Consider the following 22,846-nt stretch of genomic DNA (forward strand, 5'->3'; position numbering starts at 1 on the left):
ATGTACTGCCACAGGAAGACTTCACCCTCCCCCAGGCCTGTACCTCTGGTCTTGCTCAGCACTGCAGGGCAGGGCAAGCCTGAGATCATGTGGAATTGGGGGACTGGCTGTTCTGCGGAAATTCCAAGTCGTGCCTGCCCTGGGAGCCAGCATGCAAGGACAGGGCACAGGGGCCCCCTTCCTAGGGGTCTTCTCTTGTCACAACCCTGTAGGGGAGCAGTGGGTAGGTGGGATAGTAGGACATACCCATCAGCATAGTCCAGTAGCTTCGGCAGCTGCTCAGGTTCGTCAGGTAGACCTCCCGAACTCGCTGCTGGCTCACAAAGCAGGTCCCAAAGTCCACCCAGCTGGTGGAGAGCTGCAGCTCAGGCACGGCCACCACGGCCCGCAGGGGCACCACCTGTGGGAGACCAGACAACCTTGTCCATTCTGGGTAGGCTCTGAGCCAGGGCCTCTGGGACACAGGGAACCCTGCTGACCCCAAGTGCTGATGCTCCTGAGGAAAACGGGAAGTGGCCAGCAGTTGGTAGGGGGCCAGCGCCACCTTCGAAGGCCACAGGCTGCTACTGGGAGTCTGCGCAGGGAAAGGGCCACGGTGATGCCATCTATTCCCCCGCTGTCCCTGCCTCCCTAACTCATAAAGCTCCAGTCCCTGCACCCTGGCTGGTTGGGCTGCCCTCCTTCACCCCTCCTCCTCCTATGGTGGCCCCCCAAGGCCCATCCCTCCCTCAGCTCCTCTCAGGTCCTGGACCATTTGTTTGTGTCTCTTGGCCGCAGGCCTCACCTGTGCCCTGCTCTATCTCCTGGCAGCCCCTGCATCACACTCAGGCGCTGCCATGCACGATCCCACGGCCTCAGCCCCAGCAGCTGCCTGGGTGCCAGGCTGGAGCACCTCTGCTCCACTGCTCAGCCTCCTGTCCCCGGCCTCTCTGGAGTCCTCCCCAGGCCACTCCTTCACTCCTTACCAGTAGCCCCTGCTTAGCCTCCACACTACGACCTGGTGACCTTCTGGTCTGTGGTACTTGCCCTGGTGCTTGAAACCTGGCAAGCCCCAGGGCTGCCCCTCGCAGCTGCCTCAGGTGCTCACTGTCCCCACCCATCAGGCCTTTCTTTTGGCCTGGCCGTCAACCTGTTTCCCTTCCTTGATTAATCGGTGTACAGGCTTCATGTGCCACCTCCTGCAGGGAGCCTTCCCTGATTTCCCACACTCAGGCCCTCACCTGGCTTTGGGCCCATGAGGCAGGTGAGGGTGGATGGCCCTCATCTCTCCGCACACAGGTCTTCTCCTAGGGGAGACTGAGCACTAGGACAGAGGCAGGGGTTCCTTATTTCTAAGGGCCCTGCTAGGGCTTTCTCCTCTGGCCCCAGCAGAACAGAGCCCAGCCTACTTCCACCCTCCTCCACATGTGGGTGGGCCGGGGGCATGCCTGAGTGGTCTGGTTGGTGTACTCCAGGAGCAGGTTCTGAGTAAACACCATCTCTCTCTCTCCACTCGCGCTCTGCTGAATGTCCACCCCGGGCAGCGTCTGGTCGGCCGGGAGCTTCTGATAGGAGAGCAGCTCCAGGGAGAGTGAGAAGGATACATTCACCTGAGCAGATGTGGACATGCTGTCAACTCCGGCTGCAGAGGGCAGGTGGCTACTTCCCCACCTGGAGCTCCATCCTCCTTCCCTCCCAGGCCCAGCCCCCGAAGGCCCAGACTGGCCCAGCCCTGCTCAGCCAACAGCCCAGCAGCTCCCCAACATGGTGCTTTTCATTCCACAAGTGCTGCCCAGCACCTACTCTGCCCAGCACCCTGCTAGTGTCAGGGACAAGTCATGTCTGCCCTCAGAGGTCAGAGGCTAGAGGGAAAGGTACATGAGCAAGCTGCCCTTTACCACTTCAAATTCCCAGAGCTGTGGTTGGACTCAGAGGCAGAGGAAGGACTTGGTCTGTGTGCTGAGGACAGTGAAGAGCCTCTGACAGGTCACTGACCTGGCAGGGAGGCAGGCTGCAGACCACACATGAGTGTGATGATGCCATACCAGGGGCTGAGGCTGTGACTGAGGCTGGACAGGATGGAGCTTGGACTCCTGGCTCCCAGCACAGGTCCTTGGTACAAGTTTATCAGAATCAACTGTGAGGCACTTGTTAAAAATACAGATTCTTAGGCCTCACCCAGACCTTCACATCTCTGGAGGTGGGGTCTGGGAGCTGCTGCCTTAATAAGTTTTGTCAAGGGTACTAATTTGCTGGGAGTAGTGGTTCACATCCGTAATCCCTCCTTCCCTCCCAGGCCCAGCCCCTGAAGGGAGGTTTTGGGAGGCTGAGGTGGGAGGATCGTTTGAGCCCAGGAGTTCAAGACCAACCTGGGCAATGTAATGAGACCTTGTCTCTGCAAATAATAGCTGGGCATGGTGGCATGTGCCTCTGGTCCCAGCTACTTGGGAGGCTGAGGTGGGAGGATTGCTTGAACCCCCAGGCAGTTGAGGCTTCAGTGAACCATGATCATGCCACTGCACTCTAGCCTAAGTGATACAGCAAGACCCAATCTTAAAAAATAGGCCACTGATTTATTGGCAGGCTTAGAAACCGCTGTCCTAGACCAAGATATGGGTGTAGGGATAAAGAAAAGAGAATAGTGTTGGGAGAACTTTAGGAGGGGCATCCGCGGGCTTGGCGGCGTGGTCAGAGATCGGTCTACGACAAGGGATGCCAGAGCTCTAGGCATGAGCAAGGGGGTTGGGAGTGGTATTTGCTGAGACAAAATGCCACCACAAAAAGGAGGCACAGGTGTGGGGGCAGGACAAGGTGGGGGAGGGGATGGGGAGTTCACTTTGGACAGGTTGAGTTTGGCTCTAGAGCCTGGGAGATAATTCTGGCCAGGAGCCAGAAACCTGAGCATTGTTAGCTCATGGAGGGTGAGATGCAGCACCATTATGTGATGTCCTTTTTGTGGAACCTTTGGGCTTCCCCAAAGCTGCCAAGGACTTTTAAATGCCTAGTGGCTAACTGCCACATCTGCTGGGAAGCTCTGGTGGAATGGAACCTCTCTGCCTGTGCTCTGAGCCTTCCCCTCCATTTAACTTGTTGAAGGGAGCAAATGCAAAGTGGGTCAAGGGTGCCATTCTGTCTTCTGCAGATCCGTGTGTGTCCCTGACCTCCATGATGAGGTCCTCGGGGAGTTCCATCACCTAGCCCAGCATCTAGTACATAGCAGGCCCTCGCTACACAGTGGAGTATACATTGGATAGAGAGAATATGGCTGTTCACTGAGGCTCTGGAAATGGATGAGACAACTCAGAAATGTACAGAGTGAGGCTAGAGCCTGGCAGAGCTCAAGGGAGCACAGCATAAAGAGAAGCCCTCCAAGGAGAGGAAGAAAGAGGACCTCTGAAGCAGGAGGGGAAGTAGGAGACAGGGCAGGGCTGTCTACCCTCAGCCTGCCTCTGCACACCCTGGAAGCCCACTGTGCAGATATGGGTGTGCACACACGCAGCCTCCTTCCAGTTGCCTCAGAGACCAGAGGAAGAAGTTGATGGTTTCCACTAAGGTCCTGACATTCCCAAGACCTTCCCCTACCCAACCAACTCTGAAAATACAGGATCCAATTATCACTGAGAATTAGTTAGAAGAGGAAAATTTACATTAGAATCTGGAGTGTCTTACAATTACAGCAACCCCATGGGCTCACCTGAGCTGGGACACAAACCCTGAGCTTGCATAGGAGGACGGAGTCTGTGTGGGAAGGGGAGGTGCTCGCAGGAATGCATCAGCCTCCGCCAGCATCTCAGCAGTGGGGACTAAGAGGGAAAGGGAAGTCTGGGGACATTTCTGGAACAAGTGCATGCATGTATGTGAACACAATGTCTGGCGTGTCCATGCCCATGTCAGCCACTTGTGCAGCGGTGCTGAATGTGGCGTCTCTGGTGTGAGCACACCCCCGAGTGTTCATGCAGGGTATGGCAGGGTCAGGCCGCAGTTTGCATCTGGGTTACAAGCACGTTAGGGGTGGCGTGCAGGGGTGCTGTCTATACGCATGCGAGGGTGTGCCGTCAAGGCAAGGGCTGCAGACGCCCCCACTGACCAGCATGTTCTCCTGTGCTGGAAGCACCAGCTGCTTGTCTGCTGAGGCTGTCTCCTCCTCACACTCCTGCTTCTGGCCAGGGCCAGGAGCTCTGTGGTCCCGGCTCGCCCCATCTTGGGAAACAGAGAAGGGCCTGGAGACCATGAGCCGGAAGTAGTGTGGGATCTCTGTAGTGTTGGTCAGCTTCAGGTGGTGGGTGATCACCAGCTCACTCAGCACCTGGGCAGCCACAGAGGTAGGAGGCAGGGAATGCATCTTGTCTCTCTCTTCAACCTCACGGCTCTAGGGTAGGCCTGGGAGGGCTGGGGGAGGGGACTTGGACTCAGACTACACAGCCTGAATCCCAGAAGGGCACACAGAGACGTCTGAGGTCCAGGTAAGCTGGCAGGGCCAGAGGGTGGCAGCACACTCACCCCAGAGCAGGGCTGCTCGGGAATGAGGTCACTGGCCTGGCACTGGAATTCCATGCTGCCGCCGTAGTCCAGCTCCACACTTAGCCTGCCCAGCAATAGGCATTGTTGGGGCAAGCCAGGCACCTGGGGCCTCCTGGCTGCCCTGACTCTGCTCATCCAGCCTCAGGCCAGCCTTTCCCCGGGCTCCTTTGCTGACTTCTCCCACCCATGCCCGCCCTTTTGCTCTGAGAACCCTGCCTGGCTCCACCAGTGCCTGGTGAGGGTGCACCCCATGGGAATGAAAGGAGATGGGGCACCCCAGCTGACTCACTGTGCAGGCCTCACGTAGCTATGCAGGTCCAGTTTCAGGGGTCCCACCGCAAAGTCCTGAAGGCGATGCCTCTTCCCTGGAATCTCCCTTTCCACCTACTGAGCCCAAGTCTGATCACAGCTGATCCCTGGGCTGAGCAGGCAGCATGCTACCCGGGAGGGAGCAGTGGCTGCGGCCCCCAACCCAGGCCGGAAGAGCTCACCTTGCTGTCCAAGCTCATGAAACCCAGGGCGTAGCCAGTACACTCCACCTTGTGCAGGATCTCAGGGCTGAGCACCATGGGGGTGAAGGAGATGTAGATGGTGCTGCTGCCCCCAGCAGGGACCACCTGGCATGGACACAGCAACCTTAGCACTGTCCCATGCCCACTGGCCGGCCAATGCAGACAGCTCCCAGCCCCTACCCCAACTTACCACCTGCTTGGGGCTGATACAGTACAGGTGGCCGGATGGCACCCCCTCATGTGCCTGCAGGATGACTGAGATGAGCTTCTGTGACACTCTATTGCTGGCACTGGAGCTGCCCTCAACCTGTCACCAAGGAGTCACTGAGGTTCACGCAGTCACTGAGGTTCAACTAGCCTACCAGCCACACCTCAGTGACCCTCAGTAGCCAGCCTGCCCCGCCCCTCCACCCCTGCTCACCAATGAGTCAGTTTCATGGCTGAATTCTGATGAACTGGAGGGGCTTGGGGACCAGAGGAGGCAGCCACCCTCAGAGGTATCAGGGCACACAAGCTCGTTCCCGGCTTGGTCCCGCAGCGGGAAAGGTGGCCCATAAAACACCAGCAGCTCCACCAGCCGGTCTTCCTTGTCATCTGGAACATAGGTCTCCCAATCCAGGCGGATGTCTGGGGCAGATGTCGGGGGCAGGGTGAGGAATTAGGGAGGTACAGACAACCCCCCCGGGCCCCCTCCTCCTCGTACTCCCAGACAGCGATGACCCGTTCTCCCATACCTGGGTGGAGGGGGTGCCTCTCTGCCTCTCTAATGCCACTTCCAGGCAATTCTCATTTAAAATTTTATAAAAGGCTTTGCAGGCTTATGCCGTCTGGTTCTATCACCTGAAGTCCTCATGGTCACAAGACCAGGTCTCCATGTCCAGATGCGTGAATGCAGGTGCTCTGCTCTCTCCCCACGGCTGCTTCTCCTTCTAGCCTGTTTATGGGCAGGCTGGGCTCTCTAACCCCCATACACCCTTCCTTCTCCCCATCTATCCATCAGCCTATGTCAGCTTTCACGTCCTTCCCCAGCCAGACTAGTCTTTGGGGACCGCCATCTCCACCTCTGTCTTGCCAGCATCCTTACCTCTCCCTTTGCACCCACCTGGCAATCCCTGAAAGAACTGAACTGCGCCATCCCTCTGAGTACCACTGCAGGAGGTCCCCCAACTGAACAGATTGCCACCCCCATCAATCTGTCCCCAACTTAAACTGGGGCTCCCCATTGCTCTCTCTCCAGCCTGCACCATGACAATGTCAAGCTGTCCCTGCCCTCCTCCGACACCTCCATCTGCCTCCCCACACCCAGTTGGTGGCCCCACCTCATCTCCCAGAAGCCCCTAAACTGAGAAGTCCCCGAAGTCCTGTCCCAAACATAGACATCTGCCTGCATCGAACCCATCTTCCCCTCCCCTCCTGCCTTCAGTCCTGCTCCCAGCCCTCCTGAGGGGCCAGCGTGGCCAGGGCCCTCTTCAGTGTCACCAGCTCCCTCTCCTAACCCTTCCTCAGGCCCAGAGCACTCTTTGTTCCCACATGCTCCCCTGGCCCACACGGGCTTACCCTTCCTCTTAGACTCAGCCTACACTCTGCCTCCCCTCCGCAGGGCAGTCTGGCCCCTCAACACCTTCCCCCAGCACTCCGGCCTCCCCTTCAGTTGTACGCCACACACTCCACACACTGCAGCCTACAGTCACGCCTGTCCCCCCCGTCAGGAGGGAAGCCCCTTGGCAGAGACCCTGCTGTCCTGTCCCCGCTGTATCCCCAGCAGCTCTCAGGCAGCTCAGGTTCTGCCGGTTGGAGGAATGAGAAAGGGATCCCCTCTTATTGTCTGTTCCTCCACACAGCAACCCTGATGAGAGCAGGGCATCCGTGGGCCCAGCCACACCTCCGTAACTACAGGCCCCCTGGACACCTGGGTCCTGTTCATGGGCCATCGGCTTCTCTCCCACCTTCCCTCTTAGCCTGGCTCACCACAAGTCACAGCCTGTGGCGAGGGTCCTGCTTTCTCTCATGCATGTCTTACCACAGGGACTGGAGTTATTCAGGCGAAGGGTGCGGGTAACTGTGTCTCCTCCGGAGACCTGGGTGCCGAACCTGGAGGTGGACAGACTGGATTCAGTACAGCCACAGCCAGCGTACACCTTGCAGGTAGGGAAGAGGGCTGGGGCTGGGGGCTCAGGCAGGGGGAGACACCACAGTGGTCTGGTCTCACTCAAGAATTAATGAGACCCAGGGCTGGGGCTTCCCCAGGTGGCACCAGGTGAGCCGGGCTCTGGGGCTGCCCTGTGCCGTGGCAATCCAACCACCCGCCCTGAGCAGACTATGCTGATTCCAGTTCAGCTGTGCCAGGGGCCCCAGGGCTGGTGCTGACCTCGGGCCACACTGACTACTCGCCACTTCTGCCCCCCAAAATGGTGGTGGCCATGTCCCCTGAGGCCACCTTCCCCCAGGGAAACCCTGGCCGGGAACCTTCTTGTAGGTGGCACCAGTGGCCCTAGGCCAGCTGGAGAATAACAAGCCGATGTGGGCAGCCCAGCCCGGAGGCCGGAGGGTTTCAGGGGCTACCAGGGAGCAGAGGCTCAGGCTGAGCGTGGAGCACCTGATGGCTGGTTCCTTCTGGGCCTGGTCAGTAGTGTAGGAGGTGGTCCTCAGGGAGCTGACGGGGCAGCCCACCACTGCCATATGCACTGGGATGACTGCCAGCGGCAGGTCTCCCACCTGCAAACACACCCCAGCCCTTTGTCCCTCCTGTCACCAGTTGCCACCACATCCCCTCTGGGCAGGGCCTCCACTTGTCCAGCCAGCCCAGGAGGGGCTCCACAGTTTGGTCCCAGCCTCACTGTGCACCACTCTGGCTTCTCTCCCACTTCCCGCCATCTGTACTCTCCCTCCCAGCCAGGCAGCCTGCACAAAGCTCCCAGCTTTTTTTTTTCTTTTCTTTTTTTTTAATAGACACAGGGTCTTATATGTTGCCCACTCTGGTCTCAAACTCCTGGCCTCAAGCAATCTTCCTGCCTCAGCCTCCTAAAGTGTTGGAACTACAAGTGTGAGCCATGAGCCACTGTGCCTGGCAAGCCTGAGGCTCTTCGGCCTCTGGTAGTCCCTTTGATCAAATTTCTGTCTTTTAAATGAAAAGAACTTTATTACTTTTCTCTGCTAATCAAAAGTAATAAATCTTATTTTTTTTTAAATATAAGAGTGTGATAATCACCTCCAATCCCACCTCTGCAGCATGACTTGCTGTTAGCATTTCAGTGTACAAGTATCTACACTTCTTTCGTGTAGACTCAGATATAAATGGGGAGCATGCTGCACGTGCCTTTCTTTAATAATCTTTTCTTTTAACAATATAGGATTATTATTATTATTACTGTTATTATTGAGACAGAGTCTTGCTCCATTGCCCAGGCTGGAGTGCAGTGGCATGATCTCAGTTGACTGTAACCTCTACCTCCTGGGCACAAGCAATCCTCCCACCTTAGCCTCCCGAATAGCTGGGAGCAGAGATATGTGCCATCACGCCCAGCTAATTTTTGTATTTTTTGTAGAGAAGGGGTATTGCCATGTTGCCCAGGCTGCTCTCAAACTCCTGAGCTCAAGACATCCACCCACCTCGCCTTCCAAAGTGCTGGGATTACAGGCATGAACCACTGCACCCAGCCAACAATATAGGATTAATTTTTACTAATAAAGAGTTTGCGGCATCATGTAACAGGCTGTGCAGAATTCCCTTAGGGATGTGGCCCAATGTCTGTATCCACTCCTCTACTGACAGACATGGAGAAGGGGGCTCAAAGCACCCATTCCCCTGTACCTTCACCAACAACTTTTAAACCTTGCTAATGTGTCAAAACCAGTATTTTGTGGCTCTTTTATTTTGCATTTCTTTAATCATCAGTGGTGGTGACAGATTTTAATATGTTTATTGGCCATCTGTATTTGTCTTTCTTGGAGTTGTTTATTCAAACCTTGCCCACTTGGGATACTTTTCCCCAGCTTCCTGTTATTTAAGATCCCTTTTTATATTAACATGATCAATTCTTTGTCATACATAACACACACAATTTAAAGCAAATATCTACTACAATTAATCTGTTCAATTTACTAAATAGTTCATGAAAATCTTCTATTTAACAACTTAACGGTAGGATAACGTGTGCATGTTTCATCCCTCCAGAATAAATTAGGAGCGCCTTGCTGGTTACCTTATTCTTCCCTGTATCCTCCACAGTACAGTGGCCCACCCAGGAACCCACACACAGTAGATGCTCCATTTATGCTGAGTGCTGGAGCAATTAAATGGACCCCTGGGTGAGCCCCACCGAGGGCAGGGCAAGGATGTGGCTCTGGGAGGCTGCTACTGTCCCTGCACTCCATACTCCCTACTCCAGGTCTTGAGTCCTGGCCCAGGCAGGCAGCCTACTGTCTCCTCTTCTCTCCTAGATATGGCCCCAGCCCTGCACCTCCTGGGAAAAGGTGTGGAAAGTTCTACAGCTTATGAGGACCCCTCCTGCCTAAAATGCCTCAGCTAGAACACCAGAGGCTGCCTCAGACACGAACACCTAGCCCAAGCTCGGTAGGCATTGTGTTTCAACCTGGTGAGGTTTGAGAGTCTGAGGGCCACGTGTTGGAGGGGAGACAGGCTGAAGGCGAGGGCTGGGCAGACTCCCCACCCCCCTAGGCCACTACCCTCCTGTATGCTCTTACCGTGCAGATGAGGTTGTCCCAGTACTCGCCCCACATGTTGGCACAGCCTGTGATGTCAATGCACAGCTGCTGGTAGGGCCCCAGCATGCCCTGGGAAATGTGAGGGAAGAAAGCAGCTCCTTTCCCGTGGGATAGCATGCTTTCCATAAAATCTGGGAAAGAACCGCGACTCTGGGGTATTCACAGGACTGGGGCTGGGAGTGAGGGCCAAACCCTCAGGTGTGAGCAAAGCACTGCCCCCGACAAGCCACCCTTCAGCCTCTCCTTGGTCAGGCTACATGTGCCCTCCTCCTGGGAACCTGGAATCCAGGGGCAAGCTACTCAAAGTCCTGTGCGGTCAGCCTCTCTACTCCCTGAGAGGCCGGGTCCCGATGGGAGCCCTCCCTCATGAGCCACTGCCCATCCCAGATGGAGTCCAGGCCTTGTGCATGAGCCTGTGCCCTAGAAGGGAAGTGGCCTCAACAGGAAGAGGCACTGTCAGGTGGAGAGCCTTGGCCATCTGAGAGCGGTCTCTGGTCCTGGTCCTGCTCCCTAGCAGCCTCTGGCCCACATCCACAGAAGAACATTGCTCTGGCCGTGGCCTGGGCCCCAAAGCCCCACCCTGGTGACGCTTACCCAGCTGCTCTCGCTTGGCCAGGTGCTCTTGCATCCGCACTGTCTTTAGCAGGGCAGGAGGCATGTCGGGACTTTACAAGTGGAGATACAGAAATAGTATCAAGTCAGACAAGCCTGTCCCAAGACCTGAGCCAGGTTCTAGAGCAACCAGCATTCTACCAGGTGCCCAGCAGAGGAAGGTGGCCCTGCCTGCTCTTCCCAGGGGAGGGTGGGCCAGTTCTCTCCTTTACCTCTTTCTCTGGTCTTTGCTCCCACTGTACCCCTACCATTCAAACATCCCCAGCCTTAGGCCACCCGCCAGCTGCAGGGATTACCTCCCCAGAAACCCAGGCAGGCTCTGAAGCAGGACTCTCTGCCCACAGGCTCTGTGCCATGGTTACTCCTGGACGCAAACCCAGCCCAGACTCCCCATCTCTAACCCAGAATTCTGCAACAGGCCCATTTCCAGTTTTTCTTGCTGACATCTGTCCAGCACTGGGTACACACTAGCTTTTCACAATAGAAAGTTAATGCCTTATAAACCATTCATGGCTCCCCTTCCACCCATAGCAGTGGTTTTGAAGTTGGGCCCTCTTGGTTCACTAGATTAGGTGGTGACGAGTCCACACAGTGAGGATTCCAGAAAAAAGGTCCTAAATTATAATGTTTGATTTCAAGTTAGAGATTTGCAAAATTCCTGAATATTTAACAATCAGTTCTCCTGAACCAGTGCTAGCTGGTTCTGGCACACCTCTGTGTGTGTGTGTGTGTGTATGAGCGTGTATGTGTGTGCATGTGTATGTGTGTATATTTGTGTCTGTGTATGCATGTGTATGTATATGTGTATATGCATGTGTGTACATGCACACACGTGTGTATGTGTATGCATGTGTATATGTATGTGTGCATGCATGTGCGGGTATATGTACATATGTGTGTGTGTGTGTCTGTGTATGTGTAAGCAGCACTCTAGATCTTGCCTCTGTCCTTACACATAGCAGCTTTGCTGATCACTGTCTTATCTACAGGGCACCCCATCTCACTCTCCACATCTCAGCCCAAATATGCTATCAGTGGTCCCTGAAGACTCCCTGCTCCTGAACTGTTCCTCCCGCCCCTCGGCCTGCACAGTTCCTTCTGTCTACAGTAACTGCTCCCTCACCACAGGCCCATCTGCCTGGTCCATCAGAAGCCTCCACTCCAGCAGGCCAGGCTTAGGACAGGGGGCCACAATCCCAGCCTCTCCCACAGGCCCACTCAGGGCCTGAGATGTGGACAGCAGGAGCCATTTCCTCTCTGCCTGTCCCCAAGTCTACCTATAAAAACACACACTCCCATCTCTCACACCGTCCAGCCACTGGCCACCTAAGCCGCAGAGAGGCTCAACAGGGTACACCCCATCCAGCTTCATCTGCCCTGGGAAATAAAAGAAGCAAGACTTACAGGCTGGTCTTTTTGCTCAGGCTGTTTTGGGGGCTCCCGAAGTACTCAAACTCGAGGGAGAAAGGGGTCTGTATTGGGGAGTGATTGGTGAGAATGAGCTGGCGATTCACACGGGTCCTCAGGGGCACCGTTGAGCCGAAGTCCAGGCGGAGCTCCTTTGGGTGGTCTGGCCACTGCTCTGTGCTGAAAACACTGTCCTGTGTCCACTGGTACTATGTAACACGCCACCCTTGGCCCTGCCCAGAGCGCTATCTTGGGTGGGCGTGCAGAAGCTGCCCAGACACCAGGCTTCATCCTCAGACTCCTGTTTCATTGAGCTGCCAATCACAGACCCACCTTTCCTGCCCGCCCATGATGCTGAGAGAGGCCTCAAACTCTGCACAAACTGTCCCTGGCCAGGGGCAGGCTGGCATGGCTCCCAGTTGCTGGGCCTCATGTGGGCAAGCCCAGGATACCTACAGCCCTGTCCCCTGCCATCTCCTGCCTGTCTGGGCACCATGCCTCCAAGTGTGTGGAGGGAGACCACACAGAGGGCAGGGATGGGGAAAAGGGAGCTGTCCCTACAGGAGTGGTGAATGGCCACAATAACACTGTGGCGTTTTCCTGGCTGCAGGAATCGGATGGGCGCAGACTGACACCACAGTGCGTGCTGGTCCCAGGCGCAGCTGCCTCATTTCTCAGGCCACTGCCAACCCGAGACCCCTAACCTTGAGCTCACCTGCAATCAGAGCTCTCCTTAGAGATGGCGATGGCCACTTGCAGTCCCTGGGGCTTCCCAGAAATGCCTAGAACCAGTGGCTTCTTCATGCCTGACACGTGACAAGGGAGGGCCAGATGAGTCAGCTGTTCCTGTAAGAAAGCCCATACAGGGGTCAGACCAGGGCTGGGGCCTCTGAAGATGAGCCCAGATGGTCTTCCGCAGCACAGGGGATTGCTGTGGGGGGTTCAACATGAAGGCCTTGACCTCTGGCCAGGCTCATCTCCAGTCCCTCCAGTGAGCCTAGCCAGTCGGCCCGCCCTCGGCCCCAGGAGGCCTGGCCCTTTCCTCAAGGGCTTATGGCTGTCTAAGTCTGCCCCAAATATCTGGGCATGCCCACGTGAAGGGAGATCCCTCAGAGAGGGCCTCCGGAGAAGCTGCACACTTCCTCTGATGAAGCTGCTACCCTAGAAATCAAACCCTCCCTGAGCAAGATCTGTTCCACACCCGGGCCTGCCTGTCTGTTGTCCCAGAGCTCAGGCCGGCCATCCCCATATTTGCCAGTGGGAACTGAGACCTGAGTCTGCAAGTCTCTGCAAGGAGGAAGTTTCTTTTCCCACAAGAACCACAAAGGGACAGATAGGAACGGCCCTAGGACTGAGCATATTCCACCCTGCTGGCCTTCCTCTGGGCCACTCCACGGGGAAACCTCTGTACCAGTTAGCCTCCAAGCAGTACCTGGCACAGTGCCTGCTGTGAGCAACAGTTCTGCTCTGGAATCTCTGGGAAAATCAGAAAGCCAGGCCCACCTGTGGCCACAGAGAATGGCCTGGGGAGGGCAAAAGCTCATGCCAAAGGCCAGGCATGGCCAGTGGGTCTCAGGGCACATCCAGGCCTGCTCCAGGCTCTCTGACCATGTGTCCCTAGAGAGCAGACACAGCAGGAATGGGGACCCCAGAACCAAATGCAAGAAATCTCTTTCCCACCCACAAGAACCAGCAGTGTGGCCTAAGCTAGGGCCTCCCTGGGGGCACAGGTGCATAAGGTTGGCAGGGTGCCTTCCCAGTCACTCGGGCCCTACATTGCCTTACTCACCTGGGTATGAGCAGTCAACTCCAACTTCAGCTGGCACTCCTCGCTGGGGCCCAGCAGGCCATGTCTGGGGGAGACTGTCACCATGCAGAAATCTGCTTGGTGCCCTAGGAGCTGGCAGACATGAGTGAGACTGTTGGCACTTACTGGGCTCCCAGAATGGACCAGTATCCAGAGAGCGCTCAGCACTGCTGCATGCAATGCTAGAGACTGGCAGACTGGGGCCCACAGCAAAACTGACAGGGCTGGGTGCTCACTTCTGGGGATAAACCAGGAGTCCCTTCTCCTCTCCTCCCCAACCTTGGATGGAATTTACCACTTGTTGGGAGGTTGTCTGGACTAAAGAAACTGCCCTTGAAGGCCCCGAGGGATGGGGAGCAGAAGGCAGATGCTTCTGGTGCACATGGATGTGGTCTTATGTCCCACAGCACTCAGAGCTCCCCAGTCAGCCACAGGCAGGAGCAGCACCACAACTGGGCTCCAACAGCTACCTGGGCCAGGTAGGCTATGGGCTATGCTGGCTGGAAGGCTCTAGCTGTGTTCACCAGAAACTCCTTCTTGGGCAGGGAACTGGAATTCCCTAGAGGCAGGGCAAGAAAAAGCTGGACCAGATACCCTGCTCCTTTGAGGAGCTTTTACGCACACTATGGAACAAGGGACAGGCTGTGGGAGGGAGGCTGAGTATCTCTGTTCTGCGAGGACATTTGGGGGACAATGCCCCGCCCTTACATGGGCCTCTGTTGCTGAGGGCTGCAGACTGCTGCCTGATGCTGTGGGCTCACTCACCTTGCCCCAGTGGAACTGGGTGGGCAGGAGGGTGCCATTGATAAGTGTGATGGTTGTCCTCGTGGGCACACCCAGGTAGAGATTGCTAACCTCCACCTGGCTGCTCTGTAGGTACACATGGGGCTTCTGTACCTCAGCATACACAGGAAGGTAGCTGGAACACAAGGAAACAAAAGGCATACTGATCAGAAAAGAAGTAAAGCTGTCCCTATTTCTAGATGACATGCAGTCTATGTAGAAAATCCCAAGGTATCTGTATTTTTGGAAACTCTAGAACTAATGAGTGGGTTTGGGAAAGTTTCAGGGTATAAGATCAATATACAAAAATCAATCACATTTTTATACACTAACAACGAACACATGGAAACCGAAATTTAAAATACAGTACCATTTATAATTGCTCAAAAAGTAGAAATCTCGGGTGTAAGAGAAATTGTTGCAAGAACACTGTAGGCTTATTTCAAAGTGGCTGAATTTCACTTTTCCTCTGGGCATATTTCAGAATGGTTACTTCCCCTCCCCATCCCACCCTGGCTAAACAAGAGAGAATTTTTTTTCCAGTTTTCATCTTGAGAACCTACTGAGCCCCCAGGATTTTTAAACTCTTAAGCTAGCCTATACTCAGCCACCAGGAATTTGTTGAAGCAACCATTTAAGTGCTCTTCTGCTTCAGGTAAACTGATCTGTATTCTCAGTATTTGCCTGTATCTCCAGCTTTTGGGATGGCCATTTGTCCTGTAACCTTAATTCTCTGATAGATCTAAGAAAAATCATCGTTTCAGTTTGTTCAGTCTTTTCTTGTTGTGAGAGCAGGAGCTTGATGGGCAAGCTCTTTACATGTCTGAATGGCTGAAGGTATTTTGTAGGTATGATTAATGTTCATAATCAGTTAAGTTTAAGTAAAGGAGATTATCCTAGATAATCTAGATGGGCCTGATTCAATTAGTTGAAAGGTCTTTTTTTTTTTTTTTTTTTTTTTTGAGACAGAGTCTCACTCTGTCACCCAGGCTGGAGTACAGTGGTATGATCTTGGCTCACTGCAACCTCTGCCCCCCGGGTTCAAGTGATTATCCTGCCTCAGCCTCCCGAGTATCTAGGACTACAGGCATGTGTCACCATGCCCTGTGAGTTTTTGTATTTTTACTAGAGATGAGGTTTCATTGTGTTGGCCAGGCTGGTCTCAAACTCCTGACCTCAAGTGATCTGTCCACCTTGGCCTCCCAAAGTGCTGGGATTACAAAGGTGAGCTATCATGCCTGGCCACTAAAAGGTCTTAAAAGCAGGAATGGGTTTACCCAGACAAAGAAATTCCATGTGTTTATAACGGGTTCATCTTGTCCCCAAAAACGCCAGCACGCCCTTCCTGAAAACCTGCCCTACAGATTTTAGGCTTGCCTGGCTAGTCCCTATAGTTGTGTAAACTGATTCTTTGTAATAAATTTCTTAATAGGTTATTAAGAAATAAATATTAAGCATTGACTGATACAACCATATCAAGATAAATTCAAATGTAAATACAAAAGACAGAATAAATGTATTTTTGCATACTTTTCTATCTGATTTAAAGGGCAACTATAACCAAAAACTATAAAGCTGTCTTGATAGGCCTATAATATATAAATGTGTAATTTGTATGACAATAATAGTACAAAGGAAGGGGAGAGAATAGAGCTGAGCTATATTACAGTAACATTTCAGACTACTGAAATTAAGTTGGTATTAATCTAAACCAGACTGTTTGGAAATTAAGATATTAACTATAAAGCCTTAGACAAGCAGTAAGAAAATAAATTTTTAAAAAGTAAAAGAAACACGGAAACTAAAATGGCATACTAGAAAATACCTATCTAACAAAGGAGAAGGCAATAATGGAGGAATGCAGGAACAAAAACACAAAATACATGCAGAAAACAAATAGCAAAATGGGAGATGTAAGTTCTACTTTATCAGTATTTACATTAAATATAAATGGATTAAACAATCCAATCAAAAGGTAGAGATTACCAAAATTTATTTTTAAAAAATGATCCAAGTATATGCTGTTTACAAGAGACATTTTAGATTCAAAGACACAAATAATTTAAAAGAAAAACAATGGAAAAATATATATCATGCAAACAGTACCCAAAAGAGAGCTCCAGGAGATATATGAATGTTAGATAAAATAGGCTTTAAGACAAAAATTATTATTAGAGACAAGGAAGGATATTTTATAATTATAAAAAGATCAATTAGAAAGATATAACAATTATAAACATGTATGTATCTAACAACAGCACCCCAAAATACATGAAGCAAAAACTGACAGAATTGAAGGAGAAGTCAACAATTCAACAATAATGGTTGGAGACTTCAACAGCCCATTTTTTAATAATGGAAAAACAACTAACCAGAAGATAAACATTGAAATAGAAGATTTAAACAACACTATGAACCAAACAGAACTAGCAAACAACACTCTACACAGTAACAGCAGAATACATATTTTTCTCAAGTGCACAAGGAATATTCTCTAGAATAGCCCATAAAACCAGCCTCAATAAGTTTTAAAGGACTATAATTATATAAAGTGGGTTCTCCTACAACAATAGAATCAAATTAGAAATCAACAGAAAGAAATTTGTGAAACAAAAATATGTGCAAATTAAATAACACATTCATAAACAACTCAAATAAGAAACCACAAGAAAAATTAGAAAATACTTTTATATCAATGAAAATGAAAATACGATATATGAAAAGTTATAGGATACAGCTAAGGCAGTGGTAAGAGGAAAATTTATATTTGTAAATACCACTTTCTTTAAACAATAAAAAAAGAAAGAAAGATTGCAAATCAAAAACCTAAGATTTCACCTTAGGAAACTAGAAAGAGCAAATTAAACCCAAAGCAACCAGAAGGACAGAAATAATAAAGACAAGAAAGCAGAGATAAATGAAATAGAAAATAGAAAAACATTACAGAAAATCAACAAAAGCAAAAGCTGGTTCTTTGAAAATAACAACTTTGATAAACCTTTAGCTAGACTAGACTGACCAAGAAAAACTTGCTCAAGATTCAAATTAGAGAAATCAAGAATGAAAGTGGGGACATCGCTACTGACCATACAGAAATTAAAATAATTATCAGAGAACACCACTAACAACTATGTACCAACAAATTACATAACAGGTAAAATTGACAAATTCTTGAATTCCTAGAGTGATGCAAACTACCAAAACTGAGTAAAGAAAAACATCTTTTTCTGGGGAGGTGGGGGGTGGGGTACAGAGTCTTGCTCTGTTGCCCAGGCTGGAGTGCAGTGGCACAATCTTGGCTCACTGCAGCCTCCGCCTCCCAGGTTCAAGCTATTCTCATGCCTCAGCCTCCCGAGTAGCTGGGATTACAGGGGCACACCACCACACTGAGCTAATTTTTGTATTTTTGGTAGAAATGGGGTTTCACCATGTTGGCTAGCCTGGTCTTGAACTCCTGACCTTAGGAGATCCGCCAACCTCAGCCTCCCAAAGTGCTGGGATTCCAGGAATGAGCCACTGTGCCCAGCCAAGAAAAAAGTCTAAATTGACCTATAATAAGAAATTCAGTTACAGACATACCTCATGTTTATTATGCTCTGCCTTATTGCACTTCACAGATACTGTGATTTTTACAAATTGAAGGTTTGTGACAACGCTGCATTGAGTAAGCCTATCAATGTCATTTTTCCAATTGCATGTCCTCATTTCATGTCTCTGTGTCATGTCCTGCAAACTTTTTTGTTACAGCTGTTATGGTAACCTGTGATCAGTGATCTTTGACGTTACTACTGTAATTGTTTTGGGGTGCCATAAACAGCAACCATATAAGACAATGGGCTCAACTGGTAAATGCAGTGTGTGTTTTGACTCTCTACGTACTGGTCATTCCCCTGTCTCTCTCCGTCTCCTCAGGCCTCCCTATTCTTGAGACACAACAATATTGAAATTAGACCAACTAATAACCCTACAATAGCCTCTAAGTCTTCAAGTGAAAAGAAGAGTCATACGTATCTCACTTTTGATCAATGATTAAGCTAAAAATGATCAAGCTTAGTGAGGAAGGCACATCCAAAGCTGACACAGGCAGAAAGCTAGCTTTGTGCCAAACAGACAAATCGTGAATGCAAAGAAATGTAATATCTAGCAAATGCCCTATTTGTGAAAATTTTCAAATAAAAGATAATAAAGCAAATATAATGCTATGCAAACAAGGAAAAGAAAACAGGAGAAAGAAAGAATGTGATCAGGTTAACTGATAAAACAGAGGAGAACAAAACTGCTGCTTGAAATCCCTGCACAGGTTACATGCAATGCAATCTTTAACGATGGAATGAGGGCATCAAAGGGCAGGGAAGCTGAGCAAAACACTGCTGAAGATCGATTGGCTTAGCTATGTCAGGGCTCCAGCCCCAGAGCTCAGAGCAACACACGGAATAGTGAGCTGCCTCAGGCACAGAAGTCAAATATCACATGATCTCACTCTTAAGTGGGTGCTAAAAATGTGTACATATGGACATAGAGATTGGAATGATAGACACTGGAGACTTGGAAGGGTGAGGGCGTAGGAGCGAAATGGGTGATGAGAAATTCGTTCATGGGTACAATGTATGCTCTTTGGGTGATGGATACCCTACAGCCCTGACTTGACCACTATATAATCTATGCATGCAACAGAATTTCACATGTACCCCATACATTTGTACAAATAATAAAAATTAAAATTGAAAATTAAGAAAAAGACTGGGCTGCCACAGCATTTGCCCCCACTGAAGACTGTAGGTGCCATGCTGGAGAGAGGCCAGGGCAGAGTCTGCAGTAACATTGGACCTCTCAACTGTCACGAGGAAGAAACAACCAAAAAGAGGCTATTCCTTCATTCTTATTTATGAATGAAGGCACAGATTGATTTGTGTAGCTGGCCAGTGTGGGTTTTCTCTACTGTTTAGGGCTGTTTTCCCCAAAGGTCCCTTTGTCTGATGGATTCAGGCTAGCTGTGTGCTCTGAGGGTGGTGACTCACATGTACTTCACCCCTTAGAAGAGGGGTGCTCTCCACATCTACCCCCTTTTACTCAGAAGAAACTTACACCACCAGCTCGTTATGCAAATCAGTTTCCTCCTCCATTCAAAAACAAGACTGGACAGAAGCAGAAGAAAGCTCAAAAAGTAAAGGAGAAGCACTCCAACATCTGGGAAAACAGAAATTAGTTTTCTTCGGGGAATCTGAGAGGCTGCTGCATTGATAAGACTATAACAGATTACTATAGAAGAGGAAAGACCCAAGACCAACAAAGCTTGACATTTCAAAACATGATTGCTGCTTCTGGATACAGATCCTCCTGCCACCCAGTAGGGGAAGGGGCGGGCACACAACCCACACAAGAGCAAGCAGGGCCTATCTCTGGAAAGAGCTAGATTCGCTTTCAGAGGTTGTTAAGCTGGGAGTGTGTGAGCCTGGAGCTGTAAGTGGCCTCTCCCCAAGGCAGAGTGCTAAGGGCCCTTGTTGACAGGGGAGAGAAAGGCCCACAAAGAAAGAGGAGCAGATGTGAGTGTTGGGACTGGGATGGAGGTAGGGAAGTGGGAAAGAGGGTAGAGAAAGAGAGAAAGCAGAAGACCAGACAAAGGGAAAGGGTTGGGCCCTTGGATTCAGCAAGGTGGGAATGCCCAGTTACATGAGCCAGTGCTTCCTCTTTTTTGCCTAAGTTGGTAATGTCTGTGTTTCCATCACCTGCTACTATAAACATTCTGATAATACAAGGTCCTTTCAGGAGAAAGAACAGAGACAGAAAAGGAAAGGAAATAAACAAAGACTTAATAGAAAGCCCTTCCCCTGAGCAGCAGGCAGACTTAGCCTTCACATCTAATGCCTGCAAAGTGCCCTGAAGGACCAGTGCAAAGACTCATATCTAGACCTGTATTTGTTATCACAGGAGAGGACATTCAAACAACTGTCAACTGTCAGATGGTCAAGTATACAAAGTCCGACAACATTTGTCATGGTGAGAGTGTGGGGTAGTGGCTAGTCTCACACACTGTAGGCAGAAGTATAAAATGACACAGTCTTTTTGGAGGATAATTCAAGAGCATCCATAAATATTTAAACGAGCATTTAAATGTTTTTACAATGAAACACCAAATATACGCAAAAATGAGAATAAAACATATATACGGTTTAAACATATATATAGTTTAACGAATAATAAAACAACATCTATGTACTACCTCCACACAACTTCAGAAACAAAATATTATCACCAGCCAGCTTAAGAAAATGTATATATATATATATTTTTTTTTTTTTTTTAAATGGAGTCTCGCTCTGTTGCCCAGGCTGGAGTGCAATGGCATGATCTCGGCTCACTGCAACCTCCGCCTCCAGGGTTCAAGTGATCCTTCTGCCTCAGCCTACCAAGTAGCTGGGACTACAGGCGAGCACCACCACACCTGGCTAATTTTTGTATTTTTAGTAGAGACGGGGTTTCACCGTGTTGGTCAGGCTGATCTCAAACTCCTGACCTCGTGATCCGCCTGCCTCAGCCTCTCAAAGTGCTAAGATTACAAGTGTGAGCCACCACGCCCAGCAGGAAAATGAATATTTTATTTGAAAATAATTTGGGAAGGAGTAGGGAGAAGGAGATAGGGGATATGGATGAAACAGTACTTGCAGTGAGTTGACAATTATTGAAGGGAGAAAAGAGTACGTGGGGGTTTATTACACTATTCTCTTTGTTTTTATATATGTGAGAAGTTTTCCACTAGAAAGAAAGAGAGAGAAGGAGGGAAGTGGGGGAGCGGAGGGAGAATAAAGAAGAAAAAAAGGAATACTACTAAAATCTTTGAAACCTCTAGCATGTTCCTCCCAGAATATAATGGTGTGTGCTCATCTAAATATGTCACACTTCTTTTAATGTCCATTCTCCCATTGACAGACAGTGTTTTTTTCTAGTTTATCCTGTAGGAACAGTCCAGCCTGAGCATTCCTACATGAGCACACATCTCCCACTGCGCATGTATAAGGATTTCCCTGGGAGTATACTCAGAAGGGCAAACACTAGCTAATGCTAAAGTAGTTTCGAAAGTGGTTATACTAATTTACATCCCTTCAGTACACACACCCTAGAAAGATATATACATAATATAATCAGTGGATCATCTCTAGGGAATGGATTGCAGGTCATTTTGAGTTTCTTTTCTGTAATTTACAAATTTTATAGAATGCTAATTTTCTGGATTCAATAGTTTTAAATCCAGAACATCTCTAGATAAATATATAATATAGATAAATACACCACAAATATGCATAGAGTTTGTTGTAGTGGCTCTTCCCACGGCCCCCTTACCTCCAGGCCCCATTTTCCACCTCCAGCTCCAGGACGGTCTCCAGATGCTGGCAGTGCCGGGCCTCCAAGGTGATGTCCACCCTGCACTCCCCCAGAGAGTGAAGCTGGCCACTTGAAGGCTCAATGTCGAAGGGAGACACCTGCCCCGGAGAACACTCAGGAGGATGAGCACTGAGGACACTTGGAATTGCAAAGGAACTGGGGGCTGGCCATGCCCAACCAAGGTCGCCCCTAAGCTGCCCCAGCTCTTCCAAGAACCACCTGGGATCCAGAAACAGGCAAGCAGGTGGGGGACCAGAGCCACAAGAGTCTCGGGATTAAGAGCACAGAAACCGAGTCTCCAAGTAAAGGAATACATAAGCCAGAGGGCCCCATGCCCTGGCCCAGATCTGAGAGATAGAAGGTGGAGGGAGGTGCTCCAGGGAAAATGGGGAGAGCTAGGGAGCCAGAGGAGAGCTGGTGAGCCAAACTAGGGGGGTAGCCCTCTGAGCAGCTTCAACTGAGGAAAGCCACCAGGTCACTAGTTTGGGGGTGGGGAGAGGCTGCTGTGGCCACAGATTTCTCCTTTGCACCCACATGGTCTTTCCCCCACCCCCTCCTTCTGTCCCCCACTGCAGGTTCAGCCTCATTTGCCACCCCCCTGCCCCACTGTCTGCCCCTCCTCCCATGCCAGGCACACACACAGAGGGAGAGGGGAAGGGAAAGAGCAGGAAGAAAAGTGTCCCCATCTGGGGAGGGCTCTTTACATTCCATTCTTCCTGCCCTGACTGAGAGAGGACACTTGTCCCTGTAAGGAAGGAGCCACTTTGCTTTATTTTGTCTTTGTTGCTCATGTGCATCTCCCTTGGAGCTCTGGAGCTCTGGGGGTGGCTGTAGTCTGGGGTTGGGTTTCAGCAGCTCTTTGTCCCCTAATCTGAGACCATCTAACAAACCCCAACTCCCAACATTCTTTTGAGAGGTCAAAAGAATAGAGTGCAGAGAACTGTAGAAACGGGATTCCCATCAGCCTTGCTTATGACATAAATCTTACAATACTATAACATTGGCAATTATTTCCATTATAAAACACAACTATTCTTCACAGTGGGAAAACACCACAGACTGGAAACTAGAGAAGAGGGATCAGGTGTGATGCCGCTACCCATCAGCCGTACACGCTGGG

The 22,846-nt window shown here is 50.5% G+C and overlaps 1 protein-coding gene across 3 annotated transcripts in view; it reads right to left on the bottom strand.

The window, feature by feature from the left end:
• DLEC1 (deleted in lung and esophageal cancer 1) overlaps positions 1-22,846 on the bottom strand; it is a 68,324-nt gene that overhangs the window by 703 nt on the left and 44,775 nt on the right. For 2 of the 3 annotated variants that reach the window (XM_011953328.1, XM_011953330.1), the window contains exons 19-35: positions 21,685-21,824; positions 14,329-14,482; positions 13,546-13,656; positions 12,472-12,602; positions 11,754-11,936; positions 10,332-10,402; positions 9,717-9,868; positions 7,609-7,727; positions 7,033-7,103; positions 5,434-5,639; positions 5,203-5,319; positions 4,992-5,117; positions 4,790-4,884; positions 4,480-4,564; positions 4,067-4,285; positions 1,428-1,589; positions 247-400 (exon numbers count right to left, since the gene is read on the bottom strand). In XM_011953328.1, coding sequence (XP_011808718.1) covers positions 247-400; positions 1,428-1,589; positions 4,067-4,285; positions 4,480-4,564; positions 4,790-4,884; positions 4,992-5,117; positions 5,203-5,319; positions 5,434-5,639; positions 7,033-7,103; positions 7,609-7,727; positions 9,717-9,868; positions 10,332-10,402; positions 11,754-11,936; positions 12,472-12,602; positions 13,546-13,656; positions 14,329-14,482; positions 21,685-21,824 — 2,296 coding nt within the window. Of the gene's footprint in view, positions 1-246; positions 401-1,427; positions 1,590-4,066; positions 4,286-4,479; positions 4,565-4,789; positions 4,885-4,991; positions 5,118-5,202; positions 5,320-5,433; positions 5,640-7,032; positions 7,104-7,608; positions 7,728-9,716; positions 9,869-10,331; positions 10,403-11,753; positions 11,946-12,471; positions 12,603-13,545; positions 13,657-14,328; positions 14,483-21,684; positions 21,825-22,846 lie in introns of all 3 variants that reach the window. The other variant, XM_011953329.1, reaches the window with a different exon arrangement.

This window comes from Colobus angolensis, unplaced genomic scaffold (assembly GCF_000951035.1).
Source record: "Colobus angolensis palliatus isolate OR3802 unplaced genomic scaffold, Cang.pa_1.0 Scaffold36, whole genome shotgun sequence".
NCBI classification, from domain to species: Eukaryota; Metazoa; Chordata; class Mammalia; order Primates; family Cercopithecidae; genus Colobus; species Colobus angolensis.